The sequence below is a fragment of the Sturnus vulgaris genome, chromosome 6 (assembly GCF_052056855.1).
Source record: "Sturnus vulgaris isolate bStuVul1 chromosome 6, bStuVul1.hap1, whole genome shotgun sequence".
Classification (NCBI taxonomy): Eukaryota; Metazoa; Chordata; class Aves; order Passeriformes; family Sturnidae; genus Sturnus; species Sturnus vulgaris.
In genome coordinates this window covers 12,294,492-12,318,317 of record NC_142248.1, presented here as the reverse complement: position 1 = coordinate 12,318,317, position 23,826 = coordinate 12,294,492, and the positions used below count along the sequence as shown (strand labels likewise).

General features: G+C 35.2%; 1 protein-coding gene across 2 annotated transcripts in view; it reads left to right on the top strand.

Moving 5' to 3' along the window:
* Positions 1-23,826, top strand: part of TTBK2 (tau tubulin kinase 2) — an 80,962-nt gene that overhangs the window by 35,062 nt on the left and 22,074 nt on the right. For both annotated transcript variants that reach the window (XM_088167012.1, XM_014869294.2), the window contains exons 7-13: positions 10,998-11,063; positions 11,604-11,696; positions 12,669-12,794; positions 15,680-15,837; positions 16,787-17,003; positions 17,932-18,143; positions 19,315-19,915. In XM_088167012.1, the coding sequence (XP_088023138.1) occupies positions 10,998-11,063; positions 11,604-11,696; positions 12,669-12,794; positions 15,680-15,837; positions 16,787-17,003; positions 17,932-18,143; positions 19,315-19,915 (1,473 nt within the window). The remainder of the gene's footprint in view (positions 1-10,997; positions 11,064-11,603; positions 11,697-12,668; positions 12,795-15,679; positions 15,838-16,786; positions 17,004-17,931; positions 18,144-19,314; positions 19,916-23,826) is intronic.

The window sequence follows — 23,826 nt, the reverse complement described above, 5'->3', positions numbered from 1 at the left end:
ATTGCATTTTGTAGGTTTGTGAAAGATGAATGAAAGGTAACAGCTTCTGATACTAAATTCTACATGGTGGGGACAATACTAGGATGCAGGCATTTGGGGTAGAGTTTCTATGTAGAATTAAATTATAGAATGGAAGTTGATAAGAAACCACTAATCGGTGGGAGTAGCCTTCTCTGGGGATAGAAAAGATCAGAGGAGAGAAAATTGAGTGTGGGAAGAACAAAAACTGCTGGAGTTGATGTAGGCTGTTAAAAGAAGGAAGGATGAAACACAGGCAAGCAAATAAATTGCTGGAGAGAGGAAGCCAATAAGTGAATTAATGGTGTAGATAAGAATTGATTACTGCAAAGCAGGGTAATTAGAATTTAATTGTAGGGATACTGTAATCATCAAGCAAATACATTTAGCAGGGTGCAAATTTAGTATATTTATGAGATTCATAGTTTGCTCTTTATTGCTTTTTGAAGGTGTAGTACCTAACATTTTGTTTACTATTGTCTTAGAGATAGCTGAAGTAAATACTCCTATCTTTTTGCTTTTTAATTGAGACAAAGAATAAATGATTCTTTTTTAATGTAAACCTAAGTTTCATATAGCCATCAATTTCCATGTCTCTGTTTACATGGTGAAAATGGAAAGTGAAGGCGTCAGCTGTGGTACAGAAATAGAACACCTTGAGGGACAAAATGCAAAGGACATTTGCATTCTTAGCATCATCAGTACTGCAGCCAGCTCTTAGGCAATTGTCATCACTCCTGTTTTAAACTGAACCTTAACCACAACTGTTTTCTGAGGTATTATTAAATTTAATACAAATAAAGCAAAAGAAAATAAAAAAAAAAGAAGCCACTAATCTTATCTGTTAAAAGTATTTACCTCTAAAAAAGAATTTTAGATCATAGTTTTTAAAAATCCATAATTTCAACCATCGTTTATTATCACAGGCCTGAGTTTTGTGGCCTTCTATTTATGTGGATTGCAAGTTATAAATAACTGAATTTTATTTGTTTTACAAAGAAGATAGTATAACATATGCAAGCTGAGATGACAAAGCTAGGGAGTAACAGAATTAAAAACCTGTCCATAAGAAGGTGGCATTTAGATAAAACCTTTTCATCTACAACATCAGTGTTTTTCTACTCAGTATACTGACTGGCAGCCTAAAGAATTGTTTATATTGACAGCTAGTCCCCTGAATCTGATAATTTGGACTCAGCAAAGATCATTGAAGGAGAAAATTCCCTTTTGCCCAATTTGGTACTTAGTTTGGAATGTGAGATTCCTTTATTGAGAGTATTGTGACTAGCAGGTTGAAATGTATGCAGAAGAGAATATTTTGTCTGTGGACTTGTATTTTTGATAAATAAGTCTTTTTAGGTCTAGGGGAGAACTACCCTATGACTGCATTCCCCCATCTCCCCACCTTTCTCTTACTCTTCCTAGTGAGTAGATTTCAGGTCATTCTTCAGTGGTTATTTAAATAAAATGAAGAGCTTCATCAGAGATCTCACTGTCATAGGACATTTTAGCATGACCTTAATTTCAAGTGTCTAACTTTTCCTATATTTATTTGAAAATCAAAATTACATTCTTTTAACATTAAGTAGGTTTAAAGTATTTTACAGTATTTACTTGCTCTGAACATTAACAGAAATATTCAAATCCAAAGAGTATCCACCAAAATTTTTTGAGCATTACTCACGCTCTTTGCTGGTGACAAAAATTGTCTTTGACTTCTACTAAAGCAGAAGATAGAGCAGCTGCTGTACAGACTGACCCTTAGAAAAATGCTGTGAAAGCAATTGTGAATGCAAATGTCTAGATTTTTTATTGTCTAGGGAAGCAGTTACAAATCTGTTCACATCAAACAATGCACATATTATTCCATATCAGGTGTTTCTGTACAGCAAAGTGCTGCTTGTCTTTCTTCAGTGTCCTCAGGTTCTGAAGATTTTCTAGCAAATGAGGTTTTATCTTCAAATTTCACTTTAAGGTACAGGCGGTGTCCTAGAAATGTAGTTTAAGAAGCTGAATTCTTAAAAAAGAAACAAACACAAAACCAAACAAACAAGAACCAATAAAATGATGGAGCACCCCCAGACAAACAAACAACTGAAAACAATCCTGCACAGAATACTTCACAAAAATGTGTTGGTAGATAACAAACCAGAGTATTATATCCATTTTGAAAGCTTTGGAAGTCTATTGTAGCTCAATTACATACAGGGACAGAAGGTTTACATTTCTTGTATACTCATATTTTCATTTGGTTTTTTACCTGTGAAAATTTGGGAATGGTTATGCATTTGAATTGCATGGTGTTTCTTCTAGTAAGATTCTGGATTATCTAGATTGCTGAGGAAATCTAGAGAATACTTCCATGTTCTTCTGCCTTACCTTGGCAGAAGAATTACAGATTGTTAATTTCTGTATTTGGAAGAGAACATTGTTTTTATGGTGCTGAAGCTATATCCATTAAAAGCTTTTTATGATGGGGAGAAGGAGTGGGATAGTTTTAAGAACTAAAGGAGCAATCGTGAAGCTACGCTGTTGTAAACAAAATAGTTACTGCAAATCTTTTTTCTTTTTTGAAGGCCATTTGGAGCCATGGACTGCTTAAAGATGGATTCCTTATATATATCTTCTTTGCTTCTATATATTGCTTCTCAATCTCCTTTTCAAGTAAATGCTATTATAGCAAACATTGATACAGCTTTAAGAAATAAAGACTTAGAAGTGGTCCACAGATAGTGTGGGCTAAAACTGGTGCAAGTTTTTTTGTTTGCCCCAGTGCCTCTCAGGATTTAGAATTTTTGCTGGTAACTACTGAATATTATGTATAGAAGTCTGTATACTAGAAGTTGTTCAAGAAGTTACTGAACATGGCAGTCAGAATAAAATTTGGAATGAGTCCACCCATCAAACTTAAATGATTGGCAGCACCTCAGTCATCTCCAGAAAATTGTGAAATTGTTCTGGTTTTGGTCTTAGTGTATCGTAGTGCTCTTCCACTGTTTCTGCATCAGTTCCTTGACACACCTCTCTTTGGAGTGACACAGGTTAAAACAGAGTCCAAGAACAACCAGAACATGTTTATGAGTACAGTATTAAATGGTGGTGGATTTCATGGAAAATTGTTTAACAGTACAAAAAAATTCCAGAGAGCTGTTTGATATCTCAGGGTACTTTACCATGCATATAGTAAATAATTGGCTAAAATACAATAACTGCTCTAAACAGACCTCTTTTCCATACCTGACTAAAACTGCTGAAAGCCCTGTGCTGCAGGGTAATGGTCCATGTCATTTTGTTAAATGTACTGTTCAGTCGCTCTTTCATCCTGTTGAGAAGCATTTTGTCGCTGGCATTTACCTTGTGCTACCTCTTCTCAGTAATGGCCTCTCTCAGTGCTGAACAGTACATTACAGAGGGATATGATTAGCTGAGGATTACATGTGTGCACCTAAACAAGGAGCAGAGTACTTATTTTTCCTCTTGAAATATTTTTCATTTTCCTCAGAGCTTTTTGAAAAACATGTGTTAATAAGTTTCTGTGTAATAGTCCTCTGAGGCTTTTACACATGTATATACTTCAGAGGATACTTTTTATAAGTTGTCTCTTAAAGTGAATACACCATTAGCTTGCAACATAATTGTTTGGAACAAGGAAGTGACAAAAAGTTACTTTTCCTCCTTAGCAATTGCATGGAAGCTATGCATGATGTATTGGACATCCCTGCACCAACGCTTATAAAGCAAAGACCTGTGTGTGCTGAAATTTGGCATTAGAAGTTCCCAGGATCAAATGTCTGCAACTGGGCAATCCTAAAATATTTTTTTGGTATTAGTTTCTTCATTGTTTATCTAACAAAGGCATAAAGTAATGAGAAGAGGCACTGAACACATAGAATTGTACAATGGTTTGGGTTGAAAGGCACCTTAAAGATCACCTGGCTCCCGCTCCCTTGCCTAGACCAGGTTGCTGAAGGCATATCCAACCTGGGCTTGAGCACTTCCAGTGATGGGGCATCTACATCCTCTCTGGACAACTTGTTCCAGTGCTTCATCACCTTCTGAGAAAAGAATTTCTTCCTAACAAAGCAATTTTTCATTGTTACCAGCTTTCTGCAGACTCAGGACAGGTATCTTAGCCATGTGTTTTGAGACCAGCCTTCCTAACAGCCACGTCTCTCTGCTTCTCTCCTTCACTGCATGTGAAGATGCAACAGCTGGGATTGTAAAGCATTAAAAATATGTAGTACATTTGTACTAAACTCTCTATAGATCTGCAGAAAGGCATAGAATGAACAAGAAATCATAAGCAAACAAATGTTTAAAAAATGTATTATGTGCATCTTGGAATAATGTTATTGCATTGATTTTGTGTTTTGCAATTGGCAAAATCAGTTCTGCTATTATGGCACAAATAAGTGTAAAATAAAAAGCAATAGATATGTATGTGGTATTATTCACCTGCCAAATAGAATGCAGTAAGCTCCTGGAAACAGTTTTCCTCGTTTCTAATATAAAAATATTTATTAATAAATAAATAATAAAAATAAATATTATGTTTTTAAAAATGAATAATTATTCAAAGCTAGGAAGAGAGAACTGGACTAATTTTTTGAAATCTGTATCTTCCTATGATAGTCTGCTTCTGCCATTCCATGTCTATGAAATTAAATTTTGCACGTTTTGCTACTGGAGAAAAATTAATTTTCTAAGGAACAAATATTTTTAAATTATATTATCAGCTTTTCTTCACTTAATCTACATCAGTCAGAGAACATTACATATACTTTTAGAAACAGGTGAGATTTGCAAGATTTCCTTCAAAAGTCTGAGCTAAGCATTTGATAGTCAACAGCTTTTTAAAAAGTGGACTACTTAAGAAAAAAAATCTTCTTTCAGTAAATGGAGTTCTCTTGAAGAGTCTAAGATTAATTATTACAGTATTAGATTTTCTTTATAACTTTCAGTTCTGTTGAAAAGAAATTATTGTATAGTATCACAGTCATTCAATGCAAGCTGTAAATGTAAAATAATTCTTAAATAGCCTATGTGTACTCTTCAGTTTTCTCCTTCACGTCCTCTAAGTCAACAAAGACGGGAGGCCAATTTTTTTTTCCTTTAATACCAGGAGAAACTGTAGAAGTTTTAGATTTTTATGTCAAAATGTCCTACATGAAAGTGGTTATTTGCTGAAGGGACTAAGTCAAGACCCCTTTATAAGCAGTATGCTTGAGTTGAAAGAATTATGACAGTCATTTGAGGTTCCATTTCTGACTTAGTGATGCTTTTTTAGGTAAGAGATAGGAGTTAATTTGGTTAGGTTTGTGGAGATATTATTTTTAATAGAGAGATTAAAATAACTGTTAGACTGTTGGGTTTCAAAGGTTTTTTAAGTAATGCATAGCTGTGATACACCTACAGTGACCTGTGCAGCTGTAATGATGCAGCAGGGTTACACCTACCAGGGTAACATTAATTATTGTCTGCTACAACGTCCTTCAAGGGCATACAGGGAGAATATTAAGGGGACAAGCTTATAGTGCATATATATGGCATTTTCAGCATCCTCTGGACATGATCCTTGCAAGTTTGGTTGTATTACTGACAAAGTAGTGAAGGAAATCAGTGTTACAGAGACAGCTAGCTGGTGTCTTGTGTAGTAGTGCAAGGTGAAAAAGGCAGGTGATGAATTAATACAAAAATTGAAAAGAAGAGCATTATCAATTGACAAAAGGAGAATGGATTTATGAATTTCATCTCAGTGGAATAATCTTGAAATTAAATTATTCAATCAAAAACTTAGGAAAATAATATATGGTTATATTTGAAAGGAAGATTCTTTATGACCTGGAGTTTGGGGTTTTGGTGTGAAAAATAAAACTAAATAAATGATATGCTGTCTGAAGAAACGGTTTGATTAATAGCTGAGATATGAAAAATTATGATGATAGAATACTTTGTTAGGGTATATTGGTTTTTTTCTCGTTTCATGTTGTGTGCAGAACACTCGTATCATATCCAAACAATCATTAAACAATTTAACTTAGAAATTTAAATTAGACATTCTGAAACGTGCTTATAGCTGTTCTGTATTCTGATTCAGCAGTTCCTTTGTTTTCTATAGAGCTAATAGATGCTCAGGGGAATGGGCTGTAACAGCCTTATAAAAAAAAGAAATCATTTTTCTAGTGATACTAGATCTTATTTTTGAAAGAAATTATTCTATGAATGGTGACATTTACAATTTTTCTATTGTTTTGTGTACTGCTTCCCTTATGCCCTCCAAATTTCTTAGTATTTTCAGCTTCATACTACAGCTTACCTTTCTGACCAGTACCTAGTTGCACTTTTGGGACTAGGCTTGTATTTACATGCCATCTAAAATTAATGCTGGTTGATCAGCTGATTGGTGTCTCTTAAGATGGATGTGAGCCATTTTAATTGCATTTTAACTGTCTTTCTCTGTGTCAGTGTACTAATTTGGGTTCTGTCTTTAATCACCAATTTTCATTAAATTTGGAGGAACTGAGAGTCTTTGAGAGCTGTCCTATTTGTTTGAAATTAAAAGCTATTGTGGTGGTAAGACAGATGGTTTGGTCCAGTAAAATTTGTTTTCTGGTGAAAATAGAAGCAAGCAAAAATCAAGCAGGAAACTCTGGTTTTCAGCTCTTTCTGAGCTTTGGGCTAAATTCTCTGTGGAGTTAAAAGAAGGAAAATGTGTTATTTTATTGTTGTGGTTTAACCTCAGCTGGCAACCAAGTACCACTGAGCTTCTTTCTCATTTCCCTCACCCCCTCCTGCCCCTCTGGGACAGGGAAGGGAATTGGAAAGAAGGCACATTTATGTACATTAACTGCCTTGAGACTTTTTGCTTTCCATCTGTAGTTGAAATAAGTCTACTTCTGGCTTTATGCACTCTTTAATATATGGTATTATCATTATAAATACTAAGCTAGATATGTACAAAACATAAAAAAATCTGTACAAAACATTAAAAATTAAGGTCTCCAGTCTGGTAAGTGCAGAACAAAAATTTTTAAAGCAATATTCTGCTCTGTTGGGTAATTATTTGCCAGAGTATATATGATTCATATAGATAGTTTTCCTCTTACAGTAATCTCTTCTTCAGCTCATGGAATAAGATGAAGAAGAAAGATTGCACAAGGCAAAGCAAACATACACATGGCAGGCTTATCCTGTGTGATTTTTCACTGCAGTAAGTTTAGCTTTGTGACAGTCATTAGTAGGTTGTTACCCTCTTCAGCTAACCAGACTTTTTCCTCTGCTTTTAAATCAGCTTTGGAACAATTGTAGTCTTTAGCTCAAGCATCACGTTGGCTGAGTACTCCAGACTGAAAGCTGAATAGCTCAGGAGATGTTTTGTGTATCAAATACTGCTGGCTTAGAGATGGTGTTGCTATTTATAACACATGAAGTAGGAGATCAATTTTCATTTGTCACCACACGTCTGTTAGAACTCACAATAGCAAAATTTAATTGTATTGTTAGTTGTTAACTTACCTTGTTACTCACCTTCTGCTGGGACTGGGTAGCATAGGATCAGACAGCTGCAGTCAGTTTTTGGAAATCACAATGTTTGTTCAGGTAAATCCGAGTCCAAGTAATGTGTCATACCAACAACTAGTAGGGGAGGGGTTGAGGAGGAGGTCTAAGTGCAGGTACTCAGTGTCTGATATGGATTTTAAGACAGAGCTGAAAGTGTGGGTTGGAAGATCTGTATATGCAGTGATAATCAATTGAGATCTGTAATATATTGTAATGGCAATTGTATTTCAACTGCTTGATCTTTCCTAACTAAAGTGATCCCTGAAATTTTCATTTGCTCTCAACAGTTGCTAACATATGCTAAGCATTACATTGGATTGCAAAGTTTATATGCTCAAAAAGGGAAGGATTGGAGTGTGAATTGTTGAAGCTAAGAAAAAAGGTTTCAAAGATTTGGAACTGTGTGTAGTTCCAATCATTGAAATACATTTCTGATGGAATTTGAAATAGGAAATTGTCTTTTTCAAGGGAAAAGATAAAAAAGGAGAATTCTACCATTAGCAAAGGAAAATAGGGGTAACAGGCAGCTGCTTCTCTACCCATCCCCTCTGGCTTTTGAACCCTACTCTCTAGGCAGCACTGCTGGCTTCTTAGTGCAAAACCTAGACACTTAGGAATACTCAGTCATGGCCTGATTGATTGGGAGCACCATGGCGTGTCTCAGATATAATGTAAAGAACCAGTAGTGATTTATTTTTTCATGTTGATTTTCTAGTTTCCATGACTGCAGTAATAAGTGAACTTTTTTGCTCTGTGTAACCTTTCCAATGTTGCCCAGAGCAGTGAACCCAGAGCTTTTATCTAGAGACACTGAACTGAGCTAAGGAGTGTTTTGCCTCTTCCACAGCTACTCCAAAAAGCAACATTCATAGGTTTGTAAGCATAGTGTCTCCCAGGGGTTTCAAAGCTGTGTGCTTAGTGGAAATAGTTCACTTTGCTAGGAACAGCTAATTTCCTTCATGTAGTTTACTGAGACATTGCCAAGTGTTTCCAGGCAGTGACATCTCCAAAGAAAACTGATGTTACATTTAAAAAGTACCTTTATAAGTAGAAAAATTCATTGTAGTCACTGGATCTGCTTAATTCATCTGCATGTATCTTCAAAATCTTTTTTTTTAACTTAAATTTGAAGAATTTAGTACTTTTCTTTTGCTACATGAGATTGGAGATGCATGAAGAGTTCTGAAACAGTTTGAGAAGTTATGCAAATGCTCTGGAGTCTGGAAGTTCTGTTCTGTATTGGGCAAACTTGATTTGACCTACAGAGCATCACTCATGTCAAGAGAGACATGGTAGAATTATTTTATTATTGTTGTGTGGCATTGTAATACTGCTATTGAATGGTGACCAACTGCATTACTAAAAGGTATTTTATGGCATCTTGAAATATAACAGAGTGACATATGCTTTTATTTCAGATTATAGAAACTATACTTTAAGGCAAGATACAGTGAAAGGCTTTAGATGCCCTTGCTGAAATAATGAATTCACTTCATGATAAGCTCATAGATAGAAACAATATTCTTTTTTTTTCCCTTTCCTTCTCATCCAGGTGATTCTCATATAATTGAAAATCATGTTAGGGCAAGTCAGGATGGCTGTGACTTTAACATTCAAAAGCATTTGAATTGGTACACAATGAATTTCCTCATATGGACATTTCTTCCCCAGAACAGAAGTGGAATAGGTCAGATTTTTAGATTTTGTAAACTGAATGGCATAATATAGTTTTCATGTGACATTTCTAAGTCTTTTTCTCTTGCTTTATCCACCAACTGAAACAGTTCTATCCTAGTTATCAAGTAGAAATTGAAGTTGTACTGCTAGAAATGAAAGCAGTATTTAATCCTAAGTTTCATATTTTCCATTTTTCTCACAAGAACAGAAATATTTAACTAAGTAAAACTGGATATAGTCCTTACTTTTTAACATTCATGCCAGAGGCAAAAGACAGCAAACGTTTGGTTTCATCTTCTGAAACTATATGCTCTTGAGATTTATGGAATTTGTATTTTCAACTGTTTTAAAGTTAAGCTCTCAATGCCCTCCTGAAAAAGTGCTATTCATTAAACTACATATTTTTAAAAGTTTAGCTGTATTTTGATTGTCTTGGCAGTGATGCTATGTTACTCTTAGTTGGATGATTTACCAACCTGCAGTTCCAAAGCATTTTGAGCTATTCTTTTTCTAATTGCATGGTACTGTGAAATTTCTGCAACTACGGTGTTATGTTTCATTTCAGGGTAATGTTCAGTGTGGAATATGATATGCTTATAAAATTAAAGATAATTCAGGCAGTTGAGTCAGTCCTGCCTAAAAATGAAATGTGTTCTGAGCATCATTTAAACTGTATGATGATGTGCAAAGTCTAAGATCTATGGAATATCATCTGATACAATGATACAACTCTTCATGTTAAGAACATCCTAGAAAATATTCTCTGCCTTAACTAACACTGATTCAGCTCTCTTTGTACTCTAGCAGACATTGATTATATGGGCTGTTGAATCCTTTTTAAAAGATGTTGCTGCATAATCCTGCTGGATTCAATCATTAGATTTATTGACAGTAATGGCAGCCCCTGCTTTATTTAAATGATACCTCTGTATAGCATCTGTGGGTGGCTATGAAAAAATTATACACACACACACACATATATATATATAGGTAGATAGAGGTGAAGTGTTTTATCTTAATAAGGTATCAATTATGTATTGTGGTTATTTTTGTGTGTATGTCAAACCAGACTTTTCAATGTATTGTGCAAATTTAAAAAAAAATCTTAAGAATTGTCAAGAGTCTTGGGAGAGCAGACAGACCACCAATACCTCTCTAAGTAGAAGTCAGAGGTGAGGTAGATAATTCAAGCTTCTTATATTCATTGTTAGAGTAAACAAAAAGGATTATTGGTTGGGAAGATAAGACTGCATAAAAGAAAGCAAATTTAATAGTCCTATATACAATGATTAATTAAGGGGGTAGCATGGATTGGATCTCTCTTAGGCAAAATCATATCACAGTTTGATTTTTTTAAAAAATTAAATATCTACTAATTATGACTGTCATCAATTATACAATTATTTCTGTAATATTTTTATTTGAATAAAAGAAGGATGGGAAAATACATTCTCTGATTGTAAAACATCAATTGACTTAAGATCACAAGATATCAAGAGTATCAGGGAAAAAATGCTGTTTTTCAGAAACTGGAAAAGAAAGAAATATTTTAAATTGGTGTTTGTTGTGCTGCCTTTGCTATTTTTTGGTCAGCCAATTAGTGCCCACTTGAATTTCTACTGAGAACTGGGAGAAACACAGTAAAACGAAATAAAATCTCAAATGAGATACGTTGTGGCTTTGTAGTTAAGTAGTCAGAGTGTTTGTTCCTGCCAGTGAGAGTCTCTTGTGTTCTCTGACAGCCGCGAGCTGTTGCTGGTTTTCGCGGAACAGTGCGGTACGCATCGATCAACGCGCACAGGAACAGAGTGAGTAACACGGGCTGCATGCTGCACCCTTCTCTTGGAGCTGCAGACAGCCAGGAACAGTCACTGCTCATTTGCCTTTATTATGGGGAAATTCATAGCTATGAATTTTGTGAAAGGATCATGTAATTTACATTAGTTGAGGATAAAAATGTTCTTGTGCAAATAATAGTGATTCAAATACTTATCTTTGATTTGCAATTGTATTGCAAGTTAATTAGTTAAAAAAGTGACGCTACTGAGTTTTATGAGGTACATAATGCCCAGTATGTTGTTTTAACAACATATTCTAAAGAAATCTGAATAAACAGATTTGCAATGTTATTTTAACACACTTCAATGTTTAATTTATTTCTCTCTGTCTTCTGTGGAAATTTACTTGTATGTTTCTTCTTAAAATAGCCACTGGATTTAATTTACTTTTTTGCTGCATAGGTTATATTAAATTTTATTTAATAATTTAACTTTCGAGCAGTAAAGAACTTATCTTCCCATTTGTTTAGGTATTTGTAATATGTTTTAAAATAATATTTCCTTTTACAGGAAATGGGTCGGCATGATGACCTCTGGTCTCTCTTCTACATGTTGGTGGAATTTGTAGTTGGCCAACTGCCTTGGAGAAAAATAAAAGATAAGGTAAAGCTAGAGGTGAAACCAAAAAGCATAAGGGAGGTTTACTTCTGGGTTCCAGGGAAATTCTGTGATAAGGATTCCTCTTAGAATCATTAATTAATTTTAACATTACATTTTCTAGTGTTTTCTAGTGTTAGTTCTTATGGCTAGTGTCATAGTATAAAAAGCAATCAAATTTTACTAAGTGTTCTAGGGACAAAGGAGGTTATACTTCTAGACTGAAATTATTGTAAAGGCCAGAAGTAAGTGTGTATTTGCCACTTAGTTCATTATTCCTGTTAGCAGTTGAGTACCTTATTTCACCTATCACACGCTTAAAATTTCTAATCTGTTTTGATTGTTTGTGAAATAGGCATTTCTTATTTTCTGGTGAACAAAAGTGGATTAGGCAGTATGCAGTAGTGTCTTTATTCATATATCATAGATAAAGTATGCAAAGAAACAATAACTAATCAGCCTGTTATTACTTCTTGCAATTTCTTTTGAAATGATACTGAAACCAGGTGACATGGTTTATGCATTGGTACATGACAGTGTGGTGTATAGGTAGCATCTCCTTTTTGGTTTTGATTTATACATCTTGCATGACTGAATATACACCAAAAAGTGACTGAACTTGACATGATGCAACAGGATGTTTAAATCTTTAAAATATTATATTAGAAAGGGTTGGTGTGTTTAGTGACATCTCTTTGTATCAGTCAGCATCCAAACAGAAACAAACAACACAAACACAGTAGAAAATTAAATGGCTTTTCATATTGAATTTGAAGTTTGTATATTATTTTGTGAGGCCAAAACCAGAATCTCCTGTCTTGCTCTCTGGTAGAATGGCCTTTCTCAGTACCATGCAGTGTAATGTAGTGACCTGTCTCCAGTAGTGTACTGAATGGCTGTAACAGAGAATTCACATTCTCTGTGTGTTGTAATAGAGAGTGAAGGTGTGCCAATGTTTGTTGTGTTACTTACTCCTAGGAGCAAGTGGGCTCCATTAAAGAAAGGTACGAACACAGGCTTATGTTGAAACACCTTCCTCAAGAATTCAACGTCTTTCTGGATCACATTTCTAATTTAGATTACTTCACAAAGCCTGATTACCAGGTAAACACTTATTTTGTATTTCTGTTTTATAAAGAAGATAATTTTATGTGTTTTCATCTTTAATTTACTTTGATTTCATTGTGTAATCTTGGTATTATGGTTTGTGCCACCACAAAGTTAATTTAATGACCATTTAGTGCCACGGAAACTCTGTGGTTCAAACACGTTTGTTTCTTCTATTTGGGAGATGTAAGGCTGTTAAGTTTCTAAAAACAATTGACACCTGCTTTTCAGTCAGTATTCTGTTAGGATTGGAGCTAGCCTACTATCACAGCCTCTAGTACGTGCTCCATAAGTTAATTGCTCAGATTGTTCTCTCCCTGGTTGTCATTCTGGCAGTTGTCTAAAGTCTGGAACTCAGCACCTACAGCTAGAGCACAACCTACACTCATGGTGTGTTTTCAAAACTGAAGTATTGTGTACAGAGATCACAGAAGACCAGTCTTTTTTCTTTGTTTAGGAAAGTATTGCCTGCTGAAATGGGCAGTCTCTGCTCAGGGTAAGCCAAGAGGATATGCTGTAGAATGTATCTTAACTCACTCAGTGTTGACCTGTGATTAACAATAAAAAAAGATAGAACTTTTTTCCAGTTTGTGGAAATCATCAGAGGAATTCTCAGGGAAAGCAGGGAGGGAAAGACTTGAGAGTTTTCAGTCTTGAACAGTGTGAGAAGTTGTACTGATAGAATTGCACACCATGACAAGCTGTCCCTGTGTGCCTTCCTTCTGGCTCCCAGGAACATACATTCCTGTCAGCTTCCCACCTGCAGGACCTGTCTGCCTCTGTGCCTTTGTTCAACTCCCTAAATCTGTGGGATCAGAAGGAATGGCTTTCTGTTGGTGTTCAAGTGTAATTGGCTCAACTGAATAAATAAATCTGACTAATTCTGGAATTGTAACTTTAATAAGAGTGACTCCTCTACTTTGCTTGGTAAGATTAACAAAGAAATTAAGATGTAAAAGAATTGAAATGAGAGCTGAAAATCTCAAGGAATAACTGATTTCCTGTTAGTAAGTGGATTTCCCTAAATATACTGGTATATGATACTGCACATTTGCAAAACAAATCGATTTTTGTGAAAAAATTTGAATGTTAAAATAAACTTACTACAAATACAAAAAATGTTCAATATGCCTGAAAAGTAAAGACTTTGTTGTTTTTTTTTTTCTACCCTTCTCCATTACAAATAGCCATGAAATATATCCTACAGTTTACAATTAAGCGAGGAAAAAGTTTTCAGTGTTTTGTGTGCCTGGTTATAAAGATGTATTAAATTTTTTTTTCCTATGGTAGAAAGTACTATTGCAGAAACTTTGATGTGGCATAGAAAAACCTTGATTATAGACTGGTAGATATGTTTTACATTACAGAACCTAAATGATAAAGCATATAGACAGTCATGTTTTTGCAAATCCTTTTTTGTGGTCTATTTGTATCTAGCACTGAGCAATTAACATGATACCAGGACAGAGATTTTCCATGGTAGAGACAGCCCAGTAATTTACAGTCTTGTGGCTATTCATGAAAGATTTGGAGCTGTGTAGCTGCAGCCTGAGCCTTACAGCACAGTCTTGCTCATGTGCTTTGGACCAGAGCAGGGTGGTTTTATTTAGAGCAGTGAGAATGCACTTTTAAACTCTGGTCTCTCTTAACTTATGTTTGTAGTGGTGTTGTTCCTACCTACTGTATTCTTTGTATTTATTGGTGGGCACTGAATAAGAATGTATGTGTATCCCTGCTTCCAAGAGTTTACAGTCTAAAAAGTTCATGACCTAGGTCAAGAAGCCATGTTTGATTTAGCAATGTCAGGTGTTTATTTTATTCAGGTATTTGTGCACATTGCCTCAGCCTCCTGATATTAAGCATTTGAGAGTTTGTATTTGCCTTATAGGAGAAATTGGTTAAAATATTTAAAGGAGAATTACCTTAAAAATTACTTCAGAGACACTGCTTAATGTTTAGAGGAAGAGAAGGATTGAACACAGTACATAAAGGACAGAGTGATCTGTGGTTTTGTGCTCTTCAGTAGGGTTACAGAAATGACTGGAACAGGTGGCACACAGAAGGTTCTTGAGAGTAAAGATTAAGTGGGTGAGACCACTCTATATAAGAGAAATCCAAGATCCAAACTTCTCATCTATTTTAAGTTGCCAAAGGGTATGCCAGAGGAGAGTGTGGAAAAATTTTCAGCATCCTGGATTGGAAAAAAACCCCCCGTTTTTAGCTTCTAAGGGAAAAAGAAATTAGAAATGTTGCAGAGTAAGAGAATGATATGGACACAATCTTCCCATCAGCGACTAGAATGAGACAAAGTTTATTTCAGAGAGAGAGGAAAGTGATGCCTTTTGTTTTTCTATTGTGGGCACCAATTCTCTAAAGGCTTTTTCATAGCATAAAATGAAGATTATATTTGTATAGTATAAATGTCAGCATTATATGAAGTAAATGATATGTGGTTCTTAATGTCAGAAAGGCATGAATTAGCAGATCAGTATCCTTTCCTACATCTCATTCATTTCTTTGGTTTCACGGTGTTACCAAATGTATTCTTTTCTCTTCCTCTGCTGGAGAGCCATTGTATGGTATTCTGCAGCAATGTAGTCATGCTTCTGTGTGTGTGTGTATTTCTGTCTTCTTGTAAAAGTCTATGGTGTATCTTTTACTCCTGTCTGATAAAAACAGAGATGTGGGTGGATTTTTTTTCCTGTTTTAATAAAATGGAGTTTTGTATATCTTGGCCTCAAAAATCTTGAAAAATGAGAATTGTTTCATATTAAAAACTTTTTTTTTTTAACGTTGTTGTCTGTATTACAGGAAGATATTTCTTAATTGCTTGGTCTCTTAGACAAAAATGAAGCTTATTAACTTCTCTTCTTTATTTTCAGCTTCTCATGTCTGTGTTTGACAACAGCATGAAAACATTTGGGGTTATTGAAAGCGACCCTTTTGACTGGGAGAAGAGTGGAACTGATGGTTCTCTGACAACAACCACAACTTCAACCACCCCTCAGCTGCACACTCGCCTTACGCCGGCTGCAATTGGGTATGCACGGGGTGACCTCTTCAGTGGCTGCCACACAGGGGCTTCCTACCAAAGGGAAATTATCCCCATAATTTAGGTTTTTCTGCAGGCTTTTGAATGCATTGAGGAAGGGAGGTTTGGGAGTGTTTGAAGTATTTCCCTTTTTAGGGTTCTAGTTTATACTATCCTGAAAGATCAGCACTGCAGTCCTAAAATTACAGTAATAAAAGTAGTACTACAGGAAATTGCATGTAAATTTGCTCATCCATCCTTTGCTAAATTGCATTTTGTGAAACTAAATAATGTGTCCTGAGCTTAAGTGCCTGGAAATTTAACTGCCTGGAAATAAACCCATTGTTTTCTGTAAGCTTGGAATAAAATTCTAGCTGCAATTTCCTTTTAAGTTTAAAAAATGAATGGACCTTTGTAAGAAATTTGGAAATAGATTTTGGTTGTGTTTGAAATATTATTTAATACGTTATTTGAGACATTCTGTAATGAAGTAAATTAGACAAGATGTGACGTTTAATAATACCCATACTCATCTCAGGGGACTGAAGAACATAAGAGTTGTTTATGGATGAATGTAAGAAGTGTTATGGATGCTATTGTTTTTTTTTAATAGAAGAATATGTACAGAAGAGTCCGGAGAGAAGTTGAGCCTGGACATGATCTCTTAACAAATTTTCTCAGAAGTGGCTTCAAAAACATTCAAAAAAACAGCTTTTATGTGATAGGTTTTTTTTATTTATGTATTTTGTTATGTACCTAAATTAAATAAGTTGTGAAAGCCAGAAAGTAGGAGGATTTATATTAAAAAATTTACAAGATGTAGTTTTCTGCAGAAATACGATTTTCTTTGTAAGATTTTGTTTGTTTTTCTCTTTTAAAATAGAAAATAATTTCTGAAAACACACGAGAGTATAAAAATTTTTACTTTTCTGATTTTGTTTTTAAACTGCTTTTGTAGAATTGCCAATGCCACTCCTATCCCAGGAGAGTTGCTGAGGGAAAATACAGATGAAGTATTCCCTGATGAACAGCTCAGTGATGGAGAGAATGTTATTCCTGTTGGTGTATCACCAGAGAAACTGCCTGGGTCCCCTGGACATCAACGTCCTCAGGAAAAAGATGTTTGGGAAGAAATGGATGCAAACAGAAACAAAATTAAACTGGGGATCTGTAAGGTATTTTCAAATTTGCATTGTGAAGACCATTTTTTAACAGTTTCTTGTCCTCCTAGTGCACATAAGATGTAATTAATAAGGCACTTGTGCTGATACTGATTAGCCAGAGTGATCTAAGTAAATGATTTATGGTAGATATAACACATTTTATATACTGAAAAAAGCAGACAGGCTTTTGGGCCTTGTGTCACTTTATCAGGTCTCTCATTATTTGCTAGGAAAAAAATTGTATTGTGGGATAGACCAAGGCATTGGTGCCTATTTTCAAATCTGCTTATTTGTTTGGGTTTTTTTTACCTAAGAGAGAGAAAGGATATTGTTCTAGTTCAAGCAAAGACACTTTCTGTTACGCCTGTAGAAACTAAGGATGATCATGATTTCCCAGCTCTAAATCATGTTCAGTTATTATTCTAAATCATATTCAGTCATTATTTAAGATAGAATGGAGTTGAGTTAAAACGTGGTTTAAACTCACAACAATATTTAGTAGATTTAGGGTGTAACATTGTTATATGCTCCAGAGAATCAAAAAGACAGCCTGGAAGCTAACTTCTCTTTAATAAGAGCAGTTGACTGTAAAGCAGACAAAAGATGGTACCAAATGCAAGGTTTCAGACTATTATTAAAGAAAACTTCAGAGATGAGTGTGAAATATCAGAATAAATATAACTTTATTTCTGGGTCTTTGATACTCCTGATCTCAGACTTACCTATAACCAGTATATTGCCAGTATTTTGTCTGTCATAGGTGCATGCTGAAGGGCATATCTAAACTACCTTAACTATGGCATGAACTTAAGGACCATTCCAAATACAAATTGGCTTTTCACATTCTAAAAACTTGGAGGATCTTTACTATGTAGTACCTTGTCTTCCTCTTGTTTTGCCACTCCTAGTGAGTTACATTTTTACTTTACATTTTGCACAGGCTGCCACAGAAGAAGAAAACAGCCATGGAGCAGGGAATGGCATGCTTAATGCCCCGAGTCTTGGCTCTCCAATTCGGGTTCGCTCAGAGACCACCCAGTTAGACAGAGATGTTCCACTGGTGCGGAAGTTGCGTTCCATTCACAGCTTTGAACTGGAGAAGCGTCTCACCTTGGAGTCTAAGCCCGACACTGATAAGTTTCTTGAGACCTGGTAAAGAAATTATGTTATCCTTTTGCTAGGGTCTTTTGAGGAGATGTGATTAGGATGCTATTATCTTTGCAGGAATGGACCTGTTGAGTATGTTTATGCAAGTTGCAGAAAAGTATTTTTCATAGTATTGCTCAATTAATGAATTTCGCTACTTGGAAGCTACTTTAGAAAATTATTGTTGCTAGAATAATAGCAATATAGTTGAAGTTGGACTTCCACAGCTGGGAATTTTGTATTTCAAGACCTAGTGGTTGTAACTCTGGTATTTATTAAGTTTTTCTTCGGTGGCATACTCTTGACAGTCAGTGCAACTCATCCTGAATAAGAAGGTTGACATCAGGTGCTCAGTAGAGGTAACATTAGATTAGGCTATATGACATGAGAAGGGAGGTTTACAGGAAGTAGAGTGAAAAAGTTAGAAATCTATCTGCATGCAGCAGGCTTAGTTATGCTCAAAGTTGTGGAACCAACATAAAAAATCTTGGTCAAAGACAGAGAACTTAAAATGGAATTTGAAGGTAGAGAAGAGAGAGATGTATGAAAATGGATTCAGTTTGCCTATGTCTGGAAAGAGTAAGGGGAGAGTGACACAGTGAAATCTGACTGAAAGGCAGAGACTGAGAGGGGACAGTAGAGGAGAGCTGGGGTGATGACAGTGGCAAAATCCTTCTAAATACTAAATGTTTGGTGGAGCTAAGAATTTGAATTTGTTTGATGAAGGAAATTATGCAAAGCATAAGTAAGGAATCAATCAAAGCAATAAATAACATTCTTCTTGAAAACATATAATAACTTCTTCAGGAGACATCTGTTTTTTCTGTTCCTCTTTGAGTCTCTGCTTTGTAACAAATTAAGTACAGTGGACATCTGTGGTAACCTTACTACTGAGGTTTTTTTTCTCACTATTCTGGTAATTATATTTACAATACAACATGATACATTACAACTAAAATTAAAAATGTGTATATTTCTAAGACCATCCATCCATTTTTACTTTACAACATACTTATTTGTCTCAAATTGTGTATCTTGGAACCACTATAGGTTGTTCTAGAATATGACAACAAATTTTTATAAAAATCTAGTTTTCGTCTTCTGAAAACATTCAAATGTAACTTACATTATTTAATTAATTCTTAACTAATTCAGATATTAACTTCTTTTCTCTAAGTTTGGAGAAGAAGCAGAAAGACTTGAAATTGGCAGAGGCTCCTGTTGCTGCTGTTCCTCCTGTTCCTCAGAAAACATCTGTTCCTGCTCCTGTGACTGCCCGCACAGATCATGTTTGGCACTATGATGAAGAATATCTTCCAGATGCTTCAAAGCCCGTGTCAGCTAATTCTCCTGACCATGCTGATGGTGTTATGAGCAATGGATTTGTAGCTGTTAACCTAAGCTCCTGCAGGCAGGAGGTCGATTCTAAGGAATGGGTGATAATAGATAAGGAACGGGACTTGCAGGACTTCAGGACAAATGAGGCTTTAGGGCACAAAATGACTGGAAGTCCCTCAGATGAAGAGCCAGAGGTACTACAAGTTCTAGAGGAGTCCCTTCCAGAAGAGCAGTCCAGAGAGGGTGGTTGGGCAGGAAACAATGTCCATGCCAAGAACCAAACTTCAGGAGTGGAGTTTGTTCTAGACATGGAATGTCATCCTGCTGCATCTGAACAGCTTACAGATAAATTGGAACTCCTGTCTGGAGCTGCAGGACAGCTTCTTGCAGCCACCCCTACAAGTCCCATGGAAGCTCAAGCAGAAGGAGCACTCACTCCGGTAAGAAAACCTCTTCTTTATTCAGAATTGTTAAGAGGAGATGGTAAAGGTGGTGACTAAAATACAGCAGTGGAGCAGGAATTCCTGGTTTCAGCAGGTATGGGACTTGAGCCTTGAAGACTGATCTTCCATATTCTGTTACACAGCTGTTTACAGTCACCCCTGGAAGTGCTAATTGTTCCACAAAACTGGCCTCATTTAACAAAGAATTATCTATCTATAGATCTGTCTATCTAAAGAATCTCCTTGTGCAGTGATTCTTAATCAATCAGAGGCATACATGCAAACATATTTATTATATTTGCAGTACATAAACATAAAATTACAATTGAATATGTAAAATACTGTGCTACAGTATTTCATGTGTTTCAGGAAAAATCTAAGTGGCTGAAATTAAACAGTTACTTGCTCTCACCTCTCACTATGACTCCTGCAGTGTTTGCTTCTGGAATTCACTTTGTTTCTTCCTGTTCCTTCAGAAATTTCTAATGGTCCTTATACAAACAACTTGTTGCCTTTTATAAAGTGTTGATGCTTTTCACTTCTAAAATACTTTTGCAACTCCTACTTTACTCCTGTATTTTTCACTTAGATAGATTGCTCCATTGCATAATCTTGTTTTTCACTTTTCCCATCTTTTCTGAAGAATTCTGAGTTGCATGGTTTTTGAAAATTTACTTTTTTCTCCTGTCACTGTTTCTAAAACTTCTTTGCCTTTACTTAAGGAGTAAGTGAGATTAATGGTTAAGTGATTTGGAATCACCTCATGGTTTTATTTCTCTACTTTTTAAAATAGATAATGTGGCATCTATGCTCTAAAGGTCAATTCTTTCAAGTTCCCTTGAGCCAAGAAACCTGGCTATATTTTTTCTCCATATATCACCACTTTTTGTGAAAATTACTGCCAGCTCATTAGAAAAAGAAACTTGTCACCAACTACTCATTTATTATAAGGTGTAGAATATCCTTTATAGTGAAAATGAACTACTCAATGTAATTAATTATAGCAGCACAGTAAAATTTCAACTACACCTAGGTTCTCGTGGAAAAAACAAGATTATATCTTTCATATGGGATTATATTTAGAGATCATACTTTCAATTATGTAGTTTATAGAATATATGCTTTGTATGACAGAAAATACAGAACTGTGTTAAATAACAGATTTTTGTGATTTATTCTGAAATATTAATTGCATGAAAGAGTTTTTGATGGATTAGAAACCTTTAATGGTGAGAAATTATTTCAAATTTTTAAGTTGTTTGGTTTTCATATTTTAATGTCAGTTTTCGTCAAACAAACAAGAAAGAGCAGCACTTGGTCCTGTACAAAATACTAATTATCAAGTATTTTTATTTCAAAAGCCATTAAAAACAGCTTGTAATTTTATATGCAAATGGATTATAAAACTCTACGCTTCATACAAATGTGGCTCGTTTGGGGGAAATAGTTGTTTTACTTAAAACTAAAAGTAGAGGTGGTACAAACATTATATACTACAGTGCAAAGAATGGACAATATCTTTGCCTGAAAAGGAAGAAGCTTCAGAACATGGGAGCAGAAACAGCTGCAAATGTTATTATTATAAAATTCTTTGGAAGAAATACTGGCTGAAGTAGAAACTCAAGTGAAATTATATTTTACTTTGAATTTGCAGGGAGATAAGTAGTGTTTGTCATGACCTCAAAAAGGGGGGAAATTAATTTGGTTTATGTTATACTGGAAGGGCAAGTAGTGTTCTGAGTGCAAGATGAATGGCAGGAAGGAACTTAGTGTTTCAAAGGTGAATGATGTACAATAGAAAACATAAACTGACCTGGGAATAAAGAAAATGGAAATTACTTGACCAGTTTAGGAACTGGGAACAGAGTGTGTCTATATAGTGAGTACAGTCCAATGGCAATTTGTGGTAGTCTTCCATCTGCTTCATTAGCCCTTGAAAGCCACACAAAGACCAAGAGGCTTTTCAGGGGTTTTCTTTTTGTCCTTCATTGATGTATTCCACTTTATAAAGGATACTTAAATATTCCCTGTGATGGGTACTAGAACTTAGTTCTTACAGGTGAGTGTTCTTGTCACTTCACTGGGAGCAAGTGTGTGTATATGCCTCTTCTGTCATTCTCTCTGTTTGAAAGTCCTGGTGATCTTAGGGAGCTGTTTGGTGGAGTCCTTTTCTTTCTTCCTCAGAGTACTTACCCTGAAACTTTTCCATGTGATCCTTAGTTGTGCATCAGATGTTCTTATTCTTTAGTAATTTTTTCTAGGTAGCACCTTCCTGGCAATAAAAATAATAGGCAAAAGTAACACTTTACTACTGCTGATTTAATTATATTGCACCAGTTACTAATAGCAGGCTTGGATCCAAGAATGTTAATTTTAGGACTATAAATCAAATGCATTACTAAAAGGGGTTAAAAATAGATGTTGAAATTATAGTAGTATAGAAGTTTAATATAATTACTGAAATAGTTCACTCGTTTCAAACTGCTTGAAACTTTAGAACATGCCAGCATTCATGATCATCATTCTTATGAATCTTTATGAAAATCCTCCCATATGGATTTCTACTGGCTTGCTTCACTGTCACTTAGAAAAAAATACAGTTTTGCTTTTGGGCTTATTCTGATACGTTTCTTAAATATTCAAGGAATCACTTCAGTGGTGAATGAAAAAAATAGTTTTCTTATAATTCAAATATGTTTTCTTAGTATTTCCTTTTTACTTGATGACTCTTTCTTTGTTCTTTATTTCTTTCAGGGCTTTACTACTCACTATTTTAGTAAGTAGTATCATGGATGTTTCTGTATGAGAAACTAATATTTCTTACATTCACCCATAATTTTATTTTCCCCTGAAGGAAAGAAATTTCTGGTCTACAGTCCTTCCATTTGTAGATGAATATTCTTCCTGAAATTGTGTATGTGGACTTCCTGTAATTGTTGATAATATCACTTCTCACCTGTTATACCCAGCAGCATTCTATTAAAAATGTAAAGTTGCACTGGTTATGAAAGGAAACTTGAACTCAAAAAGTAAAAGAGAAAAATGTGTAAGTTATTGGCTTGGGGGGGTGAAAAAGTCCAAGGCATAAAATAATACAGCAAATTATGCTATCTATTATGAAAAAAGGCCTGCGGGTACGAGAAGTATTTTTCATGATATCAGTCTTGGTTTTCCAGTTGCAATACAGATTTTTTGTGATACCAGAAAAGACCAGTTTTATCTGGCTTAGTCGTGGGTACATGGTCACATAGCTTTTGAGCTACTCAGAGCATGCTAAGGGTATACATGCTGATTTCTGCTTTAATGATGGCTTTATGCTGACTTTGGCTGAAGGACAGACAGTGTGTGATTTGCTGTAATATCTCCTGGCCTGAAGCTAATTGGTCAAAAGAATTTGAGCTGATCTACACTAAGAGTGAATTTATACTGAAGCAGCACTTTGCATCATACAGCTCTAGTTTTCTTTTCCTACACCTGGTACTAAAGGGGTAGAGCTGGACTTTCCATGTTGTAGACCCACAGCCTCATTAATTTTGTATTTGTACAAAAATACAAAATTTTGTGCTTGTATTGAATTACAAAGAGCTCCATACAGTGCTTGCACAAGACCTTGCAACATGTATTTGTGACGCAGATATTTGTTTTAGTAAAGAAGAAATAATGGATTTGAAGTAATTAAATATGTAACAGCTCTTTCCATCTTCAGTTTAAGTTAAAAAACAGTGTGCTTTGGTCCCACTTGGCTGACAACACAAATTCATGTAGACGTATATATGTGTGTGTGTGTGTGTGTTGTAGAAGAGGGCTTACTGTGTGAATCTATTTATTTTTACTATTTAGAAATATTGCTGAAATGGAAATTTTGTATGTCAAGGTACTATTATATTTTATCAAGAGCTTGCTCTTAA